Here is a 24,663-nt window from a genome sequence, read left to right as displayed (position 1 = left end):
AAAAATCTCGACGGGATGTGGAACAGAAGATGACTTGTGGGCTGCTGCACACTCAGAACCACCATCTGCAAGCTAGACCATGACCCCTCACGCCTCCCGTCACCATCAGGCAAGTTCCTCACCCCAAAGGTCCACTGCTGGGATCCTCCAGACCCGTGGCACTTCATGAGCCGTGGGGGGTCAGAGGAGCGAGTTTCTGACATATCCAGACAAAGGAGATTATTTAAGACTAACTCATGTTCTTCATTATAAATCCAAACCTAAGGAAGAAAAAAAAAATGTTAAAACCTCAAATTTTCCTTTAGGTTCTGAAATTCAGATTGCACGACCCTTCGCACATTTCGTGTGGAGGTGAACTGACTGAAGATCCCAGCGTTCTACACCGCTTCAACTCTCGGTCTGCGTAAGGACTGCGGGAGCCCAGCGCGGCTGCTGGGTTGCCCTGTGTACACGAAGACTCAGGGCTTTTATTACGAGGTCCACATTCCTCATCACATCGGCCTAGAATGTTATACTCGAATCCCGGGGCCCGGTTTCACTGATGATCTTTATGGTCTCAGTTTTTTAAGGCAAAACAAAGGCCTGGATGTGGCTGAAGTGGATAAGTGCAATGAGTACTTTTTCTCCAACATGCAGCATCGGTAAATCTAAAAGGAAAACATTTTCTCCTACCCTCTGAGTATCGCTGCTTTTTCACATGGGTCCAAGACGTGTGTGCTGAGTCTGTTACCGTGGGGAGAGGGCCCCCCATCACTGCTGCTACGATAGAACATCGCCTATGTTGTCTGACAAAGGAGCCACCGGCCCACGTGTGGCTGATGAGAACTGGAAATGGACGGTTAAAATGTTCAGTTTAAATTTCAACAGCCACACGTGGCTAGGGTGTTTAGTACAATCTGTGCAGTCCCAGCATAGTATGGACAGGAGAATCACTCCACCTCCTCAAACGTCCTAACGTTTCTCTGGAATGAATTTCAGTCATCTCATCCTCACTACAATTCACTTCCCCGTCCACAATACGGACAGCTCTCGCACCCAGATGTGGCACAAAGTCTTTTTCAGCCGTGTTTTCCAGTATGTTGACATCTTAGTGTGCATGGACTCTAGAAATACGCTGTTATGAAACTGCATGCTTTGAAATCTATCCAAAAGAGGCCCAGGTGTTCTTTCCATTCCTGAACAACCCCGTCCGCCACTCAGAGTCACCGAAAGGACACACACAGTGTGAGAATAAATTATGTGAATGACAGGAATTGACATTTTGTTGTGGTTCCCTCTGAACTACTAAAAATGAGGAAAACTCAGTTCCACAGAAAACTTGAAAGGTGTACTTCCTTTGCCATTTCTAATAAATCCATATGGCTTTCAATTTATATACTTCAAATTCATTCTGTGTAACTGAGAAGAAAGCTCTAAACAAAACAAAATACTACAGGAGACAACAAATTAATGATCTCTCAAATCATTCCCAATCTAAACAATTGAAGTTCAGCAAGCAGTGTTTGAGAAAGTTCGACAGCCCCATGTAAATCAAAGAAGTTACACCATACGCAGAAATACTCAAAATGGCTCAAAGACTTAAAATGTAAGACATGACACCATACAACTCCTAGAAGAGAACATAGGCAAAACACTCTGACGTTTTAATTGTACCGGTGTTTTCTTAGGTCAGCTTCCAAAGTAAAAGAAAGAAAAGCAAACATAAACAAATGGGACCTACCCAAACCTACAAAGTCTACACAGCAAAGGAAACCATAAGCGAAATGAAACGACAGCCTACGTATGGGCTGGGAGAAGACACAGATGATGCAGCCAATGACTTAATTTCCAAAATACAAAAATAGTTAATACGACTTAACAGCAGCAACAAACCACCCAATCAAAAAATGGGCAGAAGACTAAAGAAGACATACAGATGGCCAACAGGCACAGGAGAAGGTACTCAACACTGCTCATTATTAGAAAAAACCACAAATCAAAACTACAATGAGCTACCACCACACAATGGTCAGAAAGGCCATCATTAAAAGCGTACAAACACCGTGCTGGAGAGGGTGTGGAGAAAAGGGAATGCTCCTGTATTGCTGATGGGAAAGTAAACTGGTGCAGCAACAGAATGGAGGGTCCTCAAAAAACTAACCATAGAGTCGCCACATGCCCCAGCAGTCCCACTCCTGGGCACATATTTGGACAAAACTAATTCAAACAGAGCCGTGCACCCCTATGCTCAGAGCAGCACTGTTCACAGTAGCCAAGACATGGAGCAACCCAAATGTCCATCAAGAGATGGACGGATAAGGATGACGTGGATATAATAGGATACTACTACTCAGCCCTAAGAATGAAATAAGGCCATTTGCAGCAATGTGGACAGACCTAGAGGTTATCCTACTAAGTGAAGGCAGGCAGAGAAAACTACCGGACAGTGTCACTGTATGTAGAATCTATCTACGGCACTCATGAACGTGTCTGTGAAGCAGAAACAGACCCACAGAGGACACACGTGTTGCCAGGCGGGGAGAGGAATGGACTGAGACTTGGGGATTAACAGATGCAAGCTATTAAGGTACAACATGGTCCTACCGTACAGCTCGGGGAACTCTATTCAACATCCTGTGATAACCATAATGGAGAAGAGTGTGAAGACTTATGTATAATATGTATGTATTCCACTTTCCTGGGTGGAAATTAACATCATAAATCAACTATGCCTCATTAAAATAAAAACAAACCCAAAACGACAGAAGGAAAGTCAGAGTAAAACCTTGATGTCTGTTCCCCCCGCCCCACCCTCAAGAGTGACCGCAGGCACTCCCCTGAAGGACCCCGCCGAGGGCATCACGCACCTGGTTTGGGTCGCTGTAGTCACACGCCTTCAGCACTACGAGGCCCCCCTTCTCACTCGGGCGGCCCTGGGCCACCAGACACTTGTTGGTCTGAAGGTGATAGAGCTGGAAAAGAAGAGACTGCTCCTAACAACGTGGTACGTATGGATGAACAGAGAGGAAACATGAAAATACTATTTCAAAGGTACGGATTTGCAAGGTCCTAAAAAGAGAAGCATTTTTTATTACTGAATTCTGGCTTCAGCACATAGGATCATCACAACAGAGACTTCAAGGTTGTAGGCAATTTTAACAACAGGCGCAGGTGGTGTCAAGCAGAAATTCCACCTAGAGATACAAGATTGCTCATCTGTTCCAGGGGAGGAAGGAAATCAAATTTACCATCTCTGCACTAAAGACAACACTGGGTGAACAGAAACAAGAAGTGGAAACAGCCAGTACCTGGTTCAGTCAACACACACACCTGAGTGCAGATAAATACAGACTGTAAGCGCCACAGGAACTGCAAAGATGTACATCAGAGAGCGTCTCGTCCAGGCAAAGTGGTCAGTGCTTGCTTGCTTAGTTGCTCAGCCGTGTTCAACTCTTTGCGACCCCATGGACTGTAGCCCACCAGGCTCCTCTGTCCATGGGATTCTCCAGACAAGAATACCGGAGTGGGTTGCCATGCCCTTCTCCAGGGGATCTTCCTGACCCAGGGATTGAACCAGGGTCCTCCCGCATTGCAGGCGGATTCTTAACCGGCTGAGCTAGCAGGGAAGCCCAAAGTGATCAGTTTGAAGGTTAAATGTGATTACATACGCAAGGCAGTAACAACAGGGATTTCAACTATATGGTATGCACCCATTTTTACTTAAAGGGAAAGTACATGGTAATAAACATCTCAATGACTTTTATAAGGTAGAGAACAAAAGAGGAGAAAGCTCCAGGCTTCATTCCAGCCACTGAAAGAGCCAGGACACGGGGCGTGCGGTCTGCCGTCGCGCCACACCGGAACCCGAGCCACCAGTTCTCCCTTCCCGTCCGCAGCGGCCCCATTTCCCCTTTCAGGTTCCTTTCTGGGCTCTGCCAGATGCATTTTACACTCACGTACAATGTCTTTGTGTCTTCACATTTATAACCTCTTGGAAGCTAGCCCATAGCTTAGAGAATGTGCTGTGTTTTCTCTAAAACTGGCAGGTAAGGGATCTTAATATAAACAACAAAGATACTAAATATACCTGAATAGAGGAAATTCTCTTAAAAAATACGTAATGAAAAGCAAGCTAAGGCCTATCCTTAAATATTCTATGAAGTATACAATGTTGTTTATTTTTTTAGACAACATTTACTGAAACACTGGGATAGAATCACTTTCTTACCCTTCCGCGCTGCAGGACTTTGGGGCGTTTTGGCCCCCTGTTGATAAAAATGGGTTGCTGGGGTTTGACATTGGGCCCAGATATCTGCATCTCCGGGTAAATGTTATCCAAATACCATTTAAATGATTTACAATCCAGCTTCTTCCTCAATTCAACACGCTCACTGATGTTTCCATAATTTCTGGTTCTCAGATCAGGTCTTAAGGAAAAATACTGCTCCTGAATTTAAAAAAAAAAAAATAAGTGAACGGGTTTTTTGGTCACCTCAGTAAAGTCATTAGAGAGGAAGCGGAGAGGAAGCAGGGGCTGAGGAGGAACCCGAGCAGCAGCAGAGGAGGAGCCTGGCTCTGCAGGAGTCACAAGAGCTCAGAGAGGGGAGCCGGGCGTCCTCCGACACTGGCTCATTACCTCTCACAGACGAGACACTTGGCAAAGTTAAAAAGGAGTCAGAATAAAAAAACCGAGTGAAAGCCTGGGTAGAGAAAGGAGACCAGGAGAAAAGCAGCCGGCGCCCCGTCCCCAGGTGAGCGGCTCGTCTGCAGCCTCTCGAGGCCGGGCCTCACCTTGTACTCATCCAGCCACACGTGCGCCAGCCGCAGAGAGTTGTGCGTCATGGTGTCCTGGCCCTCGGGGGACCCATACGGCCGCCTTTTCCGGAAAATGTGTCCAACTCTAGAGCAAGGGATGATGAACAGCTTACCCCCACACATCCAGATCTGGTCGGAAGCAGAACACGTGTTAATAGTGCCCACAGCACTGCGGGGTCAGCACACGGCTTTCATGAGATTAACCTCTGTTACAGGTGTCTGAGACCCTGCAAGGGGTCTTAGCAGAATAAAGTCAAAGCCGTATTTTAAAATTATCTGTCTTTATTAATAAAAAGAAACAAAACCCTAAAACACTGTGACATTCTTTTACTCTCCTGCGTCTAAAACTGTCTTCCCAGACATGATGTTTTGACAGAACAAGGAAGCTGACCTTCAGGACTTAGGGATGAAGAATGCTAATCAGTCCTCTAAGCTCAGTTTCACACGTACTTTCTCATAAAATACACATACTTTTAGAAAAATATTTTATAAAAAATACAGAGCGAGAGTCAGAAGATCTTAGTTCTGGTCTAAATTTTGCCCTTGACTGAGTCACTTTAGTTATTTTAATTTTTATGAGATTCAGTGACCTTATCTACAAAGACTAATAATATCTGTTACAGCTCTCAAATTGTAAAGATTATGTAAGAAAAACTGGGATCAATACATTTGCAAAGATACAAAACTACATACACAAGGTATTACAGTATCTGAACGGGGATCCCGTGACACACCAGGAGATGGGAACGAGAGCGAGAAATCCGCACTCTGTCCCTTGCCCTCTTTCCACCTTTTCCAAAGCTTGTGTCCTAACCACTAGCACAGCTCCCTGAGCCACAGATCCCACCCACGACCGTCATCTTTCCAGCCTCAGCAATGATCGAAGAGATTGTGAAAGGTGAATTTCTTCTGTAGGTTGGAGAAATCTGTGTATACAAAGGATTCAGTAGTCTATGCAGGGGGCAAATATAATTTATCATATCATCTGGGCTACTCCTGAAAGTAAAGGGGAGCTATTAATAAAACTTCTCCAGGAGACAGGTGTAAACAAGGGTGACCTCGAGCAGTCAGGAAAATGTGATGACCAGAACCGTATATATATCCTCGGTCATCAAATAAGATTAATGGACAAAGGAAAAACAAAACTCTAGAGTCAATGCTCACAAAGACCTCTAAATTTATACCACCTATCACTTTAAAATTCTTGTAAAATAAATATAAGGCTTCTCAGAGGCTTTTGCTATTTTGAATGGTATTATCTATATCATAAATTATGGTGAAATAGAGAATTTACAGAAAATATGGGATCACAGATGAAAATTACATTTCACTGCACAATTAACATACAAAAAAAAATTTACCCGAAATGATATTTCTAAATTTTCTCCTCCCCAGATATCCATGCCACTGTCATACTGTCCAAGTTCATTGAAATAGTTTCTGTTCATGGCAAACAATCCTCCAGCCATTGTAGGTGACCTAGAAAGGGAAGACAGTTACTGTACCAATTCTATAGTCAATTATCTACTTGTTTTTTCAAAAAATGCGGTACAGTTTTAGAACATTACTAATAAAAAGTCATGTCACCAACTCAATGAACTTGAGTTTGAGCAAGCTCCCGGAGAAGGTGAAGACAGGGAAGCCTGGTGGGGTGCAGTCCATGGGGTCACAAAGAGTCAGCCATAACTGAGTGACTGAACAACAGCAACAATAAAAACTAGATGAACTATTCTGAAATGTTTAATTTATGAGGGAATGAGCTGCGCTGCCTCGTCAAGTTTTCTAGATCGTGATAGCTGGCAAGTAAAGGCTACTTTTCTAAGCATCACAAGTCCTTTCTTTTTTTTCTTATGACTATGGTTGACAGGAATCCACCTGAACTGTTTAACTTCTGTTGACAGGCCCAGAGCCCCTGGGATAAAAACTGGGCTCCAGGGCCCGACAAGGAGAGACCCGACAAACGCCACAACCTGGCGTTTGACCTGGACGCAAATGTGGTAGGCGAGTGGTGCGCAAGCCGACGCTTCACTAAGTGTGGAGACATTTTCAGCTGTCACAGCTCAGGGGGAGGGCTGCTGCTAAATACCCTGAGATGCACTAGAGAGCCCCCCATCCCTGCCCCCCCACCTCCAGAAAGAACCATCTGGCCCTGAAGGTCAATCCTGCCACAGCAGAGAAACCCTGTTTGTGAGAACCTGATGCAGACTGGCTCCCACAGAGACTCCAGCCTGGATTTCAGTCTCACTTCCTGGAACTGTGCACCAGGAGTCATGGGGTCTAGTCCTGAGCTGCTTCTCAGAGAGACGCAATATTCTCTGCAGGAGAAGACGCTGCCCGTGTATGAATGTGTTTCTATCATTTTTCATATACAATGTCTGCCATTAGAAATAAACAAGCAAACTAACAAATAACCAGGCAATCAAGAAGATAAATCACACGAAAGTAAAAAAGAGAAACGATCTAAAACAGAAACACAGGGGCAGGGGTTTCAGACAACAGAGTTCTATCAGGCAGAGACTAACAACTGCTCAGTATGTTCAAGCATAAAAGACAAGACTGAGAATTTGGCAGATAATTAGATGCTATCAATAAACCAAATTTATGCATATCTGAAAAACACTCTGACAATGACAGGAAAAAAATGTAAGCAGCCGATGAAAAGATATTGCCTTCAAAAGAAACAAAAATAAGACAGTTGTTGACATCTCACCAGAAACAGTAAAAGCCAGAAAGTTCTTGAACAACACCTTCAAAGCCCTAAGAATGCATCTGCCAATCTAGAACTGAATATCAAGTAGAATTATTTTGCAAAATAATGATGAAACAAAGACATCTTCAGAAAAGGAGGAGTAATCGCACCTGAAGTTTCAGCAAAAACAGACACAACATGTGTCCTTGGGTCAGAATGGAAACAGACCCTAGGGGGGAGCTTGCAGACGCAGAAAGGATAAGAGGGGACTATACAGCTAAACCTGAATGAGTAACGCCTGCACAAAAAGTGGCCTGTGGGGTTAAACACACACACCCATATTCAACACAATCTGAGGTGGGTAACTGGGGTAGGAGGAACATTGTGAGATCCTTGCTCTGTCTGGAGAAAGTACCAGTTTATATTACACTTTGATAAGTCATGGATGAAGGTTATATTCTCTAATTACCCACTAAGAACAGAACGTGAGAATGTATATAATGTCTAATAATGGGTGGCCGTTGGGAACAGAATAATAAATCGGAATTCAGACCAAAAGGGCAAAGAGAAAAGAATACAGAACAATTCTAAACTGTCATGCATCTATTAACATGGCCTCAAAATATATGAAGAAAATATATAAAGAACTACCAGGAGAAACAAACACACAACTGTAGTGGGAAATTAATCCACCATTTTAAACAACTGATAAAACATAAATTTTTTAAAAAGAGAGTATTTTTACAACACAATAAACGTGACCCAACAGATGCTGAATCCCATCTTGACAACTGCAGAAAATACAGATTCTGACCACAGTGTAAGCTAGGATTAAATAACAACTACAAAATTTCTATATGCCTGTAAAATAATAAATGTACTGCCAAATAAAGTACAGGTCAGAAAAAACACAACAAGGAAGACATTTTTAAATAAATGACAATTTAAAATGATATGTATGTCACAATTTGTGGGATGCAGCTAAGGCTATGATTAGAAGAAAACTTACCATCTTTAAATATATATATATATATATATATAAAAGAAAAGAAAAAAGGCTAAAAATTTTAAAAATTTAAACATACAACTCAAGAAGTTCGTGTATTCAGAGTGAAAGAGCTTATCCTTATCATTCAGAGAAGGGTGTCACATGATGCTGTCAAAAGTCAGAACAAAAAACAATGTTTTTTTTTTTTTAAGTATCAAAAAGAACCAATACAGAAACAAAATAACCACACTGCAACAGGAAGAGAGAAGGAGTACCTGGAGTGATGTAAAATGAACTGCCTCTTTCTTTTCCCAGCAGAGCAGGTCTGAAGTTGGTGTGATGTTGGAAAGAGGATTACACATACTACCATTTACAGTTCAGGAAGTAAACAGAAGACCAGGAAATAAAACCAGGGGAAAGGACTGAGAGTGGGGCAGGGGTAGACGTGGTCACTTCTCATCCTGAATTGTTCTATACTGTGATATGTTACTGTGAATACATGTTTTCGATTAAAAATGATATCAAAAATGAAACAAACACACCCATGAAGATGATGAAGAAACTGACCATTGCACTAAAACAAAGACTGAGAATACGGAGGACAGTCTGAGGATCCTCCTCGCCCTGGCGAAGGCGCCTAAAGTGGAGTTGGCACTTGCCTGCCTCCAGCCCCAGAACGGGAGGGCGCAGACGGGCAGCGTCCCCATGGGCAGCCCTGCTCTCCCGAGAGGCGCTCGTTACCGGACTCCCACCTGCAGAGCCGGGAGCAGAGGTGGGCAGAGCACCACAATGAACGCCCTGGCAAGAAGAAGGGCTGCCAGCCTGTGAAGACACAAGACCTGGGGGTGTCTCCATGGACTTCCCAGAAAACTGCCACAAAGTCTAAGAGCAGAAGACACCCCACCCTGCCAGGAACTCAGGTCAGCAACCTGAGCTGGCCGGGTTTCCATCAGCCTCCCCTCCAAGTCGGCTTCGGATGAAAGGAAGCTGGCAAGTACCCGAAGGCCAGCTGAGGTGCCAGCAGCATTCCAGTGGGAGGTGTGGGGAAAGTGTTCTCGACTACAAGTGAAGACAGGCATGCCTATGACTGGGCAGCTTCACTCCTGCAAACCAGAAGCCATGAAGAAGGATGCTGACAATAGCTTTGACAAAATTCAATACCCATTTATGATAAAAATTCTCCAGAAAGTAGGCACAGAAGGAACCTACCACAACATGATAAAGGCACAGCAAACATTCTTCTCAATGGCGAAAAACTGAAAGTATTTAAGATCAGGTACAGGACAAGGCACCACTGCCGCCACTACTATTCAAGAGCGTTCTGGAAGTCCTAGCCACGGCAATCAGAGAAGAAAAGGAAATAAAAGGAATCCAGATTGGAAAAGAATAAAATTCTCAGTTTGCAGACGACATGATACTACACATAGAAAACTCTAAAGGTTCCACCAGAAAATTATTAAAGCTAATCAATGAATATAGTAAAGTCACAGGATACAAAATTAATACACAGAAATCCCTGCATTCTTACACACTAACAATGAAAAATCAGAGAAGTTAAAGAAACAATCCCATTCACCACTGCAACAAAAAGAATAAAACAGCTAGGAATAAACCTACTTAAAGAGACAAGTATATATAGTTTTCTGTACACAGTTTAATACAAGTTTAAACTATATACAAGTACATGGTTTTCTGTATACAGAAAACTATAAGACACTGATGAAAGAAACCAAAGACAACAAAGAGCTGAAGAAATACACCATGTTCTTGGATTAGAAGAATCAATGTTGTGAAAATGACTATACTACCCAAAGCAATCTACAGATTCAATGCAATTTCTATCAAACTACCAATGGCATTTGTCACAGAACTATTAATGATAGAACAAAAAATTTCACAATTTGTATGGAAACACAAAAGACCCCAAACAGCCAAAGCAATCTTGAGGGAAACACAGATCTGGAGGAATCAACCTTCCTGACTTTAGACTACACTACAAAGCTACAGTCACCAAGACAGTATGGTATCCGCACAAAAACAAATATAGCTTAATGGAACAAGACAGAAAGCTCAGAAATAAACCCACGCACCTATGGGCACCTTCTCTTTGACAGAGGAGGCAAGAACAATGAAGAAAAGATAGCCTCTTCAATAAGTGGTGCTGGGAAAACTGGACAGCTACATGTAAAAGAATGAAACCAGAACACTTCTAACACCATACACAAAAATAAACTAAAAATGAATTAAAGGCTTAAATGTAAAGTGAAAGTGAAGTTGCTCAGTCATGTCTGACTCTTTGGGACCCCATGGACTACAGCCTACCAGGCTCCTCCATCCTTGGGATTTTCCAGGCAAGAATACTGGAGGGGGTTGTCACTGAAGCCAGAAACTATAAAGCTCTTAGAGGAAAACATGTGCAGTACAGCTTTGACATAAATGGTAACAAGATCCTCTTTGACCCACCTCCTAGAGTAATGGAAACAAAAACCAACAAATGGGGTCTAGTTAAACTCAAAAGCTTTTTCATGAAGTCTAAGAGCAGGGAAAACTGGACTAAAGTACCCTGTTTAGGCATACATCGGTGGTGAAACTACAGGAGAGCAAGGAAACGATGAGGGTCCAGGTAGTGACGCCTCTGAGGACCAGGCCAGGGGCTGTGGCCAGGAGAGGTACAGAGGCCGTGTGGGCGCTATTTCTTGACCCGGGCAGAGTTTCACAGGTGTTCAGATTACAATCATTTACTAAATTGTAGGCATATATATATACACACACACAGATGTGTACTTTTTTACATATGCTATTTTTCACAATAAAAAACTTCTTTAAAGAACAAACCCAAGAACTTAAAAAAGTATAAATACAGATAAACATGAGATTGACATGAGAAATTTAGAACAAAACAAAAATAAAGAGAAATAACATATAGGAGCAGATTTATAATATTCAAGAATATGGATGAAAACTGAAAATAATTCACATACTATGACTTTGTGTGGTGCGTCCCTTGTAGCTCAGTTGGTAAAGCCTCTGCCTGCAACTCAGGAGACCTGCCTTCGAGTCTTGGGTCGGGAAGATCCCCTGGAGAGGGAAAGGGCACCCACTCCAGTATCCTTGCCTGGAGAATCCCATGGACAGAGGAGCCTGGCGGGTACAGTCCATGGGGTCACAGAGTCAGACACGACTGAGGGACTAAACCACTACCGTGGCTTTGTGCACTACTGGTGGGAATCCATCCTAAAATCCTAACTGTAGTTATGTACTAAATGTTCTTCACAGCACCACTCACACTAGCAAAGAACTGGAGATGTGTTATGACCAACGCAGTAACCACGGGCTCTGATAAAAACAACACAACACGGGGGCCTCCAGGCTGTCCGACACAATTATCCCAGGATACTGTTGACTTCTGCCTTTCTCACTGAGATATAAATCCTGAGAGCATGGACAATTTCTATCCATAAATCTTTCCTTAGGTCTTGGCAGAGTACATTAAATTCAGCAAGCACTAAAAAGTCCTTCATGGACAAACAAGCCAACACTTGTGCTTTCTGCAAAGCTTTGAGCGTGTTTTCTCTTCGGGGAACTTTCCCGACAGAGAGGAGAAAGCTTACTTTATGGGTGCAGTCGCTCCCTCCGGTCCCCCGAGCTCGGAGAGCGGGACAAGGTCCCACTTGAAGTGCAGCCCCCAGTTGAAGCCGCCCCGCACCACCGGGGATGAGCTGTAGGCCAGCGTGTCGGCGCTGATGATGTCAATCACTGGGCACACGACCGTCCGCCGGTCCTCACGGATGGCGGCCAGCAAGGGCTGCAGCCACAGCACGTTCACCTCGCAGTGGCTGTCCAGGAACACCAGGACTTCTCCTGCGGGGAAGCCACAGAGGCCCGAGGTCAGCGCTGCTCACAAGGCAAGAGGCCCCCGGCTCCAGAGAGAACACCTGTGCAGGTGAGCAAGCTGACCGCCACCCCTCCAGCCCCAGCTAGCAAATTGGTCCTGGGAGTCCGTCAGCCGGGAAATCCTGCTTCAAGGGTGCTGCCACGACTGAAGAACATACACAGACCATAAAAGCAAGTCTTGAAAAAAGTTACAGTTACAAACAATCCATATTCTCCTCAGTAAAAAACCAAAAAAAAAAAAAAAGACTCTGAGGCTCACCGGAGCCATCCAGTTCTCTGACAGCCAGGTGTGGAGCAGTGCAACAGGAGTGGTCAGCTGTGTCTGTTTTTATTACAATTATTGTAATGGATATATTTGTGAATTTACTATGTGACACGTCCCTGTCTCAGCAAACCGAGGCTAGAGAACACAGCTCACTTTCACTGGTGAATCATAAACGTGCCCCATTACCGATTATTTCGACAACACAGGATTCTCAGGAGTGAGGGCCATGTGGCCGGCTCATCACGTTGCCACATGGCTCCCTGCTCCCGTGAATCCACCACTCGACAGCCATGTGATCATCTCGCCCTCCATTTCCCACATTTCCTTTCCAATTCCCTCAGTCTCATGGGCCAGAGGACACACTTTTCTTCTCTTCAGTAAAATAAAAATTGTGAAGATTTTCTCATGCATTTTTAACTCTGCTTGATAAACGTGAGCAGGAGTGAGGGTTTCTTTGATAACTTAATGGTTACTCCTGAACACCTGAGCAACTTAGAATCTCGTCATCAGACAGCATTATTATTATTCCAAAGCTTTATCTATGAAATAAATGTACTGATATAGATTTTACACAGACTTCATAAAGCAACCAATGCATCCTATTTCAATTAACAACAGCAGAACCTCCAGCAAGAAAGTCCTCCAGAGTGACAGGGACTTGGCCGTGTCCTTCAGCGCCTGTGAACGACCTTCACAAGGTCACCAGATGTCATTTAATACAGAAAAGCAAATTGTTCAACCTCTTATCAAGGTTCCTTTGAGGGGAAAATTACTAATAGCTTTTCTTAATTCAAAAAATATTACTTTTTCTATAAAAGTCAGTTTAACTAAATGAAGGAAGATAATACATGGTCACGCTGAACCTGAGACCGATTTCCCCAAAACTTTTTTTTTTGACAGATCCCAAACTATATTTGAACAAGGACCAACACGACATAAAGAAAAAAACTAGATGACGACTGTTGCCTGAAAAAGCTTGCAGTAACAACATACTGGGAAAGTACAGTGTTCTGTGACACGATCTCACCATACCCCACAAACACCCCAGTTTCCTATCTCGTGCCTTCTGTAAGTCAAAACAGCCAAGTCAGAGAGTCTTTATTTGACTAGAACTCTACAGAAGACAAATCACAAGCCCTGAATTCAACCTGCATGTGACTGTGGACTGGACGGAGGGGAGCTCCGTCTCATTCGTTGTTAACTGCTTCTGTTCACTGCAGGTGAAGACAGAGGAGGGAAGAAGGAAGACAGTACAAATGAAGTCACAAACGAACCCCGCAAACGGGACAGGGGGTGTACAGGAGGGGTGGCGGTGGACAGCAGCGCGAAGCCCACCGTGAGCCCCGGTAACCAGTCATCTGAGGAGGGCAGTGTGTGGGAAGGCAGATTTTCTCACTATGAGGGGATGCCCCACCAAAGTTTCAGAATTCCAAAGTCACCTTCATGATTTTTTTTTGGGGGGGGGCCATATTTCCAGGTACTACATGAAATATTAGACACTTAATATTTTTAAAGAGATTCATTTAATTAAATAAATGTTATTCTAAAAAGGAAAAGCTTTTATTCAGATCGTAAATGAAAACTACTGGCACCAACCTTCCATAGAGATAAACAGAAATCTGAACCAATATGATACAGCTGAAGAGAAACAGAAGCGGACCAGTGAGGACTCTAGAGCTCGCGTTCCTGGGGCCTGGGCTTTGGGACAACGGGGCTTAGTTACAACGGGGCTCCATTAGGGAAAGGCCTTACCCAAACTGCACAAGCCTCATCTCTCCTGCTGCCAGTGCCCACTGAGACTCCACTCGCCACAGACCAATGAGGAATCAGGAGGGCAGGAGAAGAGAGCTCTCATCACTCAAGAGCCAACGGGAAGTTCTACCTGTTGCGTGGGCTGCTCCAATCATTCTTCCTCGAATCAAGCCCTCGCGCTTTGGATTTCTTATCACTTTGATTTTTCCAGGGAGGTATTTTTGGATGTATTCATCTAGTTCTCCTTTCAAATCATCTGAAATTGAAGATCGTTCAAACCACATGAGACGCGTGCACAGGTATTTTAGACACTCTAGAGCTGTACCTGGTGCTTGCAACAACAAGCATTCAAGTAAGTATTACAGAATCTGCCGCTTTATTTTAAAAGGAGAGCATAGCTTATCCTGAAAGGAAGAAAAAGGAAGAAAATGAGGGATCAGAGTTGGAATACTAGCCTAAAGGAGTAGTTACTTAACTTACAGACTTTTTGTATTTCCATAGCAACTAACTCAACAATTTGCATAAAGAATGTTTAAAATGAGTATTTTGAGTGTATGAATGTTCAGCTGACTACATACAAATCAGACTTAAAGAAGAAACTGATATGTAAATGCCTTTTTTCAAAGTAATTTAAGTCCTACTCCATTTCAGAATAGTTGAGAAATAACTTCTTTGCCCTACCAAGAATTATATAATAGCAGCAGTAAATACATTGTTATACTAATTTATAATTTAGCATCTTCCATGGGCACTATTTTTTTTATAAATTCTAGCTCATTTACCTTTAAATTTCATAACTTCAGACATCATACAAGATCTAATAAGTAATTCTTTCCATAGTTAGCATATAAACCATTGTAACTGATCATGAGTTTTCTCTTTTAGAAAAAAATACCCACAGAATGAAAAACAAATCACAGGCTGACATGAAAAAATAAATTCAACACCATAAATTTTAGAATTATATTACTTAGCCAATCTTCTACTTGGTCCAGATGCAAATTCTTAGGTTTTTTAATCATTTATTTTTTAATTAATTTTTCCGTTTCTCCTATGAGGTTTCAACGTTTACCAAGGTTTGAGAATTTTACTCCCGTTGATCTGAACATACATTTACTCATTTTGTATACTTAAGTATACTGGCATACCAGTTCTGTTGTTGATACATAAGGAATGCTTAATAAAGACTCAAGTTGTGAAAAGACATGTAACTGGCATATAATTTATCAGTGTATCTCTGCAGCTTACTGTTAATGAAAAGAGCAGAAAGCTTGAATGGTAGTGGTTTCATCACTCAGTTGTGTCCAGTTCTCTTGCATTCCCATAGACTGTAGCTCACCAGGCTCCTCTGTCTGTGGGATTTTCCAGGCAACAATACTGAAGTGGGCTGCCATTCCCTTCTCCAGAGGATCTTCCTGACCAGGGATAGAACCTGAGTCTCCTGCACCAGCAGGTGGATTCCTTGGGTCTAATTTCAACTCTACCAGGTAACATCTTGAGCAAATTACTATTTCCTCCTCTGTAAAATGGGAATATCACCTCTCACAAGGTTGAGGACTGCCCTCCATCCTGCTGTGTACATGAAATCACTCTTAGGAAGAGTCTATGCTGAATTAAAGAAAGGTAAGAAGCATATTAAAAAGCACAGACATTACTTTGCCAACAAAGGTCCGTCTAGTCAAGGCTGTGGTTTTTCCTGTGGTCATGTATGGATGTAAAAGTTGGACTCTGAAGAAAGCTGAGCGCTGAAGAATTGATGCTTTTGAACTGTGGTGCTGGAGAAGACTCTTGAGAGTCCCTTAGACTACAAGGAGATCCAACCAGTCCATTCTAAAGGAGATCAGTCCTGGGTGTTCTTTGGAAGGAATGATGCTGAAACTCCAATACTTTGGCCACCTCATGCAAAGGGTTGACTCATTGGAAAAGACTCTGATGCTGGGAGGGATTGGGGGCAGAAACAGAAGGGGATGACAGAGGATGAGATGGCTGGATGGCATCACTGACTCAATGGACGTGAGTCTGAGTGAACTCCGGGAGTTGGTGATGGACAGGGAGGCCTGGTGTGCTGCAATTCATGGGTCGCAAAGAGTCGGACACGACTGAGCGACTGAACTGAAGTGAAAGACGTATGTACTAAAGCCTAAAGTACCAGCGTTCAGAGACCATCTAAGAGCCATCACAACGCCATTCACTTTATCTGGAGGCAGCTGATGTGACAGACTGACAAGATAAACCTGAGCCAAAGCGTTTTGCCAAGTTAAAGCTAATCCTAAAAGGTCACATACTGTGTGATTCTGTTTATATAACAACCCAATGACAATACCATAGAGATGGAAACAAAATCACAGAGATGAGGGCTGCCAGGAATTAAGGATGTGTGGGCAGAAAGGTGCGTGTGAATACAGAGTGGTAGCAGGTAGGAGATCTTTGGGGTGATGGAGTAGTCCTATCTGTACCGTGATTACAGTGGTGGTTACAGAAATATACTCACGGGATAAAATGGCAAATAACTATACACACACGTGGTATCAATGTTAAATTCTGGCTTTCAATACTGTGTTATTATGTAACCAATGGCGGAAACGGGGTGAAAGGGCACACAGGACCTCTTTGTAACTCACTGCAAATCTGTGATTATTTCAAAATAAAATTATTATTTTAAAAAGGTAAGCCAAGGGGAAAATTTCAAGAGCCTAATTTGGGTAGCATAGTTTGAAAACAGATTACACAGATAATGCAGTTTCTCCAAAACTACGCTACAATCAGGCGTGTAATTGTGGTTGGCTCTGCTGCAGCTGCATGCACGAGGGTCCTCCTATCTTTCAGGGACTGAATGGCCAGTGGTCATTACTATAGTGAACCAAAGCAGAGATCCCACACTGCCAGTTACAGTATTCCTCACCAAAGTCACTGTCATCGTCCACGAGGATAATTTCATGAAGAAGCCGGGCTGGCGTGCGGTCCAGGACGCTGTGCACCGTCCGGAGCAAGGCAGACAAAGCTTCATTGTAGAAACAAATAACAATGCTAGCAACTGGCAGATCCGCTGGGTAAGACTTGTCTTTACATCTGTAAAGACGAATATCAGAAAATGCTGACATTTCAAAAAGCTTGAATGTTTTAGGTTATCATTCACTAAACATTAACTGCTCCCTTGTTGAGCCTCTTCTTTACATCATTAACAATTTTTATTAAAAAGTGGTAAGGAATTAATGTGCTTTCTTATTCAAGCGTTTTATAATTGTTAATAATTTCTCCCTCCGTTTCCTGCTACTCTGCTTATTTTTAAGTCAATTCAAGTTTTTAAAACTTGAATTTTTTCTTCTTTGGTACAGAGGTTACACAAAGATGTGTTTTTACTGAAATCACTGCAAGTTTTTAATGCAGCAATCAACAACTGATGTTCAGTTTCTTCTCAATGAAGTTTCAAAAGGAAATATGAATATCTGTATTTGAAAATTTTAATTTTTGCTCAATCATATAAAAAGATTTGAGTAAACTATGACATATATCAGGATAATGGACGGGCTTCCATGTAAGCAACTCTTTGATTTTAAAAAAGGTTAGGTGGCTTTAAGTGACCACAAGGAAAAAAAAAAACCGCTGACTTAAAAAATAAAATCAGGAATTCCATGTTCTTCTGCACAGCATACAATGCCTTACAACGTCTGGGCCCTGCCTACTTTCAGCTTCTTGCCATTCTTTCACTACAGGCAAACAGAACTGTTTCAGTCCCTTTGACAAACGGTATATCTCCTGCCTCAGCCTGTTCCCATACAGGGGACAACCTTGCTGTACCGCACTGTTCAGTCCCTCTCTCTGACGCTTCCCTGGTCACTCTGGGGTGGGGGCCCTGTCTCACCCGTTCCTATCAGAGCCTTCATTCTTGTGCTACTGTAATTACTCACTTCCTTATCAACCTCCCCTGACAGGCACTAAGCCCTGGGAACCGAGGGGCTATGTCTTATTTTATTTCCAGAGCCTAACAGAGTGTCCAGCAAACAGTCGGTGCTGAAACAGATCTGTAGAGTGAATGACTGATTGACTGTATGAAAGAAAAGCCTTTGAAAAAACAAAAAGAATGAAAACAGAAAAGTGAGATCACGAGTAGAATTCTTCACTGATGTGAATTCCTTTTTGTTATGAATCCAATAAACAAACATTTAAAATAAACATATACTCAGAAGGTTACTTAATTATATGCAATTAGTATTTCATATTTTTCATATTTTACATTTCAAAAGAAACCCAGCAAGCTCTAGAACCCTATTAGTACAATCTCAGACCATGTGGCTTCAAGCATAATAAGAGTGGAAATAAATCTGTCTTAAATTTTCTAGTATCATGAATGACGAAGCCTAATTGCAGATTATTAACAGGACAGGGGAGCCTGGTGGGCTGCCATCTATGGGGTCACACAGAGTTGGACATGACTGAAGGGACTTAGCAGCAGCAGCAGCAGCAACAGCACCCCCATGACTTATCATACCGCACTAAAAGCACTGTGTTATTAAAATGGTGAGCAGAAACTAAGAAGGAGCGTACGCTGCATTCCTCGTATCTGGCACGTCTCTGTGGTAGCCCAAGCGGTTACTGATAAGCATATTGAAGGCATGTTTCTGATAGCCCAAGTCTCTCAACTCCTGATCACGTTCATTAAAAATCATACCTGCAAAAGAATGAAGTCACAGTCAGTGAATTAAATCTGGAAATGAATGCTACAATTCCTGTTATGATCTCAAGAAAATCTTGGGGATCTCCCTAGTGGTACAGTGGATGAGAACCCGCCTGCCAATGCAGGCGACACGGGTTCAACTCCTGGTCCAGGAAGATCCCACATGCCACGGAGCAACTAAGCCTGTGCACCAAAGCACTGAGCGTGCACTCTAGAGCTCGTGAGCCCCAACTACTGAGCACACGAGCTGCAAGTACAGAAGCCCAGGTGCCCAGGCCGGTGCTCCGCAACAAGAGAAGCCATCTCAATGAGACGCCCACTCACTGCTCGCCACAACTCAAGAAAGCCCAAGCAAAGCAACAGTGCAGCCAAAAAAAGTAAATGAAGAACAAAACTTAAAGAAAATCTTGGCTTTAACTTCTTATAAATAGGTTAATAGCCATGTTTCTCAAACCTAGTTTGTCTCCATTTTCAAAAAACTGTGTCAAGGTTTAAGTCAAACTTTCCTCAAAAAAGCAAGTGTACTTTAACCATAAATTATGGCTCATTAGCCATAATTTAAGAATAGTTTCAAGAAAAGAAAAACAACTTACCTATGACCAAGAAAAAAAGAGACTTAATAATGATTTATACCATAAAAACAACAGATTACAGAACCCCATATGGATCTCAACAGGCCCCAATTAACTGGGCAAGAGGTTTTTTTGGTTCTGTTTTCTAGAAAAAAATTTTTACCCCAAGTTTTTATATGGACTCTTCCCCTAGAAAATTGACTATTGATAACCCTTTCTGTAAAATGTCTCCAGTTCCAGACTTTAATCAACTTCACAGTCAAGAAGGTCCACCACAGAGCTAATCAAAATCACTATAATTTAACACCTTTGCTCTCACACTGTCGGAAATCTCACCTTTACCTAGAATAGTAAGCTTCCTTTTGCTTTCTCTTTCCCACATCAAACATTTAGCCTCTGCTCACAGAATGACTCCCCTATAATAGCATTTCCTGAAGTCGAGTCATGGAAAACTAATCCCACTGGACATTCAATTCAGTTCAGTCACTCAGTCGTGTCCGGCTCTTTGTGACCCCATGAATCGCAGCACGCCAGGCCTCCCTGTCCATCACCAACTCCCAGAGTTCACCCACAGTCACATCCATTGAGTCAGTGATGCCATCCAGCCATCTCATCCTCTGTTGTCCCCTTCTCCTCCTGCCCCCAATCCCTCCCAGCATCAGAGTCTTTTCCAATGAGTCAACTCTTCGAATGAGGTGGCCAAAGTATTGGAGTTTCAGCTTCAGCATCATTCCTTCCAAAGAACACCCAGGACTGATCTCCTTTAGAATGGACTGGTTGGATCTTCTTGCAGTCCACGGGAATCTCAAGAGCCTTCTCCAACACCAAAGTCCAAAGGCATCAATTCTTGGTGGTCAGCTTTCTTCACAGTCCCAATCTCACATCCATACATGACTACTGGAAAAACCATAGCCTTGACTAGACAGACCTTCGTTGGCAAAGTAATGTCTCTGCTTTTCAATATGCCATCTAGGTTGGTCATAACTTTTCTTCCACGAAGTAAGCATCTTTTAATTTCATGGCTGCAATCACCATCTGCAGTGATTTTGAAGACCCCAAAATAAAGTCTGACACTGTTTCCCCATCTATTTCCCATGAAGTGATGGGACCAGATGCCATGATCTTCGTTTTCTGAATGTTGAGCTTTAAGCCAACTTTTTCACTCTCCTCTTTCACTTTCATCAAGAGGCTTTTTAGTGCCTCTTCACTTTCTGCCGTAAGGGTGGTGTCATCTGCCTATCTAAGGTTATTGATATTTCTCCCGGCGATCTTGATTCCAGCTTGTGTTTCTTCCAGCCCAGCGTTTCTCATGATGTACTCTGCACAGAAGTTAAATAAGCAAGGTGACAATATACAGCCTTGACATACTCCTTTTCCTATTTGGAACCAGTCTGTTATTCCATGTCCAATTCTAACTGTTGCTTCCTGACCTGCATACAGGTTTCTCAAGAGGCAGGTCAGGTGGTCTGGTATTCCATCTCTTTCAGAATTTTCCACAGTTTATTGGGATCCACACAGTCAAACGCTTTGGCATAGTCAATAAAGCAGAAATAGATGTTTTTCTGGAACTCTCTCACTTTTTTGATGATCCAGTGGATGTTGGCAATTTGATCTCTGGTTCCTCTGCCTTTTCTAAAACCAGCTTGAACATCTGGCTGTTCACAGTTCACATATTGCTGAAGCCTGGCTTGGAGAATTTTGAGCATTCCTTTACTAGTAGAGGTTAAAATGAAGAAAAAGATTTCATGGCCAAACACTCAGGAAAACATGGATTTTAAAAGTCAAGAACGGGCATTCCCTGGCGGTCCAGGGGTTAGGACTGAGCACTTTCACTGCCACTTTTTTTTTTTTTTAATGGGCAAATAGTAACAGAAAAAAATTAAAGTTGAGTAAACTTTTGTTCTTAAGAATGCTGATTGTTTTACAGATACACAGGTGTGAAGGGATGAAATACAGAATGCAGTGTTTTCCCAATTTATTATTTGATTTATCCCGAAGATTTTTTCTAAGGGTTTTATGGTCTTTGATCCATTCTGAGTTAATATAATACAATATGAGATAAGGGTTCAACTTCATTCCTTTGCATGGGGATATCTAATTGGCCCAGCGCCGTTTGCTGAAAAGACCATCCTTTCCACATTAGCTGCTCTTAGCACCCCTTTCTGAAAACCAACTGACCACACGTTACTTGTTCTTAGGCGTTACCATAGATGCTACTTGACCACAGATGGCGGAGGGTATATTTTTGGATTCTCAGTCTATCCTGCGATGTACGTATCTTTCCTTATGCCAGTATCACACTGTTAGGAAGTTTTGGAAGAGAAGTATGTATTCTCCAACTTTGTTCTTTTTCAAGACTTCAGAGCACCCTGCAATTCCTTATCAACTTTTGACTCGGCTACTCCATCTTTTCAACAAAGGCCATTGGGATTTTGATAAGGCTTACATTCAATGTGAGTTGCTTTGGGTGGCACTGACATTTTAACAGTACTCAGCATTCCATCCATGAACCTAGGACGTCTTTCTATTTATTTAGATCTATTTTTATTTCTTTCTGTTGTGCTCTGAAGCACAACTGATGTACAAATCTTATACCTCCGTGGTATATTTACTCTTAAGTACTTCTTTCTGATTCCACTGTAAATGAGATTGTTCTCTTAATTTTACTTTTGGACTATTCATCACTAATGTCCAGAAATACAACTGGCTTCTGTGTGTGGATCTTATACCCTGCGACTTTGCTGAATTCATTTATTAGCTCTAATTGTTTTGTGATCTTTAGGATCTTTTATAAAGAATTTAGTTTCTGATGGGTAATTTGAGTTTCTCACTTCAAATATCTACAATTCTCTCACTACTACATTCAAAGGCAAAGTCCATTAAAAATGGCAAACCCAATGTTACAACTTTATAAAAATTTTATAAAAATTACTATAAACAAAAAGTTAGAAAAATTTCCATTAATGCTTTTAAAAAGGTCCCAATGGCTGTTTGAAAATGAATAGAAGGTATATTTTATGAAAAATAAAGTAAAAGCTTCCTTTTCCTCATATAATTTTCAATACTTTTGACCTCCTGTATTAGGAAATTATTAAATTCTAGAAACTGATGAAATCTGTTTTTACATTTCCTTTATATTCTGTGGATCTTTCAATCTCTCAGAATCTCTCACTATATGCTTTTACTCTTAAATTACTTATTATTTGATTCTTCAATGAAGATCAATGTTCTTAAGTTTTAAAGACAACCAAAATGGCTCATATATCCCTTAAAATAAAATTTGCTGAAACCAGAACTCTAGAACTGCAGTGTTCAGTCTTGCTTCCAAACTGAACAGACTGTAATTTTTGAAGAATAAAAAAACTCCTATATTTAATAAATATATTCCAGCGACTCAATAATTTTACTTGTAAGTAAAAATCTTTTTAGATATAAGTAGTCCCAAGGCAATGGCACCCCACTCCAGTACTCTTGCCTGGAAAATCCCATGGACGGAGGAGCCTGGTGGGCTGCAGTCCGTGGGGTCGCTAAGAGTCGGACACAACTGAGCGACTTCACTTTCACTTTTCACTTTCATGCATTGGAGAAGGAAATGGCAACCCACTCCAGTGTTCTTGCCTGGAGAATCCCAGGGACAGGGGAGCCTGGTGGGCTGCCGTCTATGGGGTCGCACAGAGTCAGCCAAGACTGAACTAACTTAGCAGGAGCAGTCTCAGTTTATTTCTAAACCCAATGGTTTATGTCCTGTCTTAACTCTGCCTTTCAAAATATGTTAAAATAGTCACTTTTCAACCATTGCTTTCCCTTATTAAATAATGCTAGCAATTAAAATCTTCCCCCATAGGTTCCATTTTCTTTCCAACCACTTAATTTTTCTTCCTTTCTGCCCTCTCCCACCTCCCTCCAATTCTGGACCTCATAGTTTCTCCGAAGTCTTCATAAAATATTGAAGTCAGAACTGAACAAAACAGAATATAACTCCTTACTTTGTCTGCAAAAATCACAGGACCCCAGCTAGTTCATGAACAAAATACATCAGTACAGAAAAAAGTCACATGTCTAGTCCTCTGAACAATACGTGATTTAAAGAATATTTGCACTTCCAACGATGAAATATTTCGACACATTGCTAGCAAATATCAGGTACACTTACCCAATTCAGAAGAGAATTTCACGTTGCCTCTTTCTGGATCTTCAACATGATTATCTATCATATCATCAATTTTGTTTGCTTTGAACTGTGATTCTAGACTTGGACCTCGAGTGAAACGGGGATAAAATTTTTTGGGGAATGGTCCGTGGGGCCCAGACCCCTTGATGGGCACATTCTTAAGTGGCTGAGTCACTTCACTGAAGTTGAAATAAATAAAAAGCAAAAGCGTCCAGGCTGCAGATGTAAAAAGGCATCCATAACAGAAATACCGAACTGTGACACTTCCCATTATAGACCTAGCATTGCTGAAGGGCCATTTTCAGTTTCCTAAAAGAGAAGGATAAATACGTTAGGCACTTTAAGACACTGAAAAAATTAAATACCAATTTAATACTCACTGTTTCCCAAACTACCAAGTAACACTTGTGAACAATTTACTTAGGACCCCATGTGCGTCATTAACAGAAAGTCAAATGTAAGAAGATACAGGGATAGCACTGAATAAAAAAATAAAGGAATTCCACAACTGAAACCACAGGCCCACTGCGTTAGTACTGAGAAACCAGCAGCAGCCGCAGAGCTGACGTGCTCATCCGCCCAGGTTAATGGACACCTGCTTCTTCACCTTTGATCTGGACCACGTTCACTCTGCTCATATTTTTGAGGTTCTAACTTTTCATAAGTAAAACCTAAGTACTACACAAGTCATGACAGCACATCTAAGGTCCCTTCTAATTGTAAAATTATTAGACTACATCTTTTAACCCAAGAATATTAAAATCTGTTATTATAAATAAGCAACTTTTAAAAAGTTTTACCCTCCAATCAAAGATTAAACCTGCCCTAATGCCCACTCTAGATTCAACAGTTTCATTTCAAAT

The 24,663-nt window shown here is 42.0% G+C and overlaps 1 protein-coding gene across 9 annotated transcripts in view; it reads right to left on the bottom strand.

Annotated features, from left to right (window-relative positions):
• Positions 1 to 24,663, bottom strand: part of GALNT11 (polypeptide N-acetylgalactosaminyltransferase 11) — a 52,683-nt gene that overhangs the window by 646 nt on the left and 27,374 nt on the right. For 7 of the 9 annotated variants that reach the window (XM_059886002.1, XM_024991264.2, XM_059886003.1 and 4 more), the window contains 10 exons: positions 23,783 to 24,109; positions 18,928 to 19,051; positions 17,285 to 17,451; positions 14,513 to 14,638; positions 12,083 to 12,332; positions 6,156 to 6,273; positions 4,771 to 4,923; positions 4,208 to 4,426; positions 2,847 to 2,951; positions 123 to 260 (listed from right to left, as the gene is read on the bottom strand). In XM_059886002.1, coding sequence (XP_059741985.1) covers positions 123 to 260; positions 2,847 to 2,951; positions 4,208 to 4,426; positions 4,771 to 4,923; positions 6,156 to 6,273; positions 12,083 to 12,332; positions 14,513 to 14,638; positions 17,285 to 17,451; positions 18,928 to 19,051; positions 23,783 to 24,071 — 1,689 coding nt within the window. In that variant the 5' untranslated portion in view covers positions 24,072 to 24,109. The other 2 variants (XM_059886004.1, XM_059886005.1) reach the window with 2 other exon arrangements.

Source organism: Bos taurus, chromosome 4 (genome assembly GCF_002263795.3).
Source record: "Bos taurus isolate L1 Dominette 01449 registration number 42190680 breed Hereford chromosome 4, ARS-UCD2.0, whole genome shotgun sequence".
Taxonomy (NCBI): domain Eukaryota; kingdom Metazoa; phylum Chordata; class Mammalia; order Artiodactyla; family Bovidae; genus Bos; species Bos taurus.
This window is presented reverse-complemented; position numbering and strand designations above follow the sequence as displayed.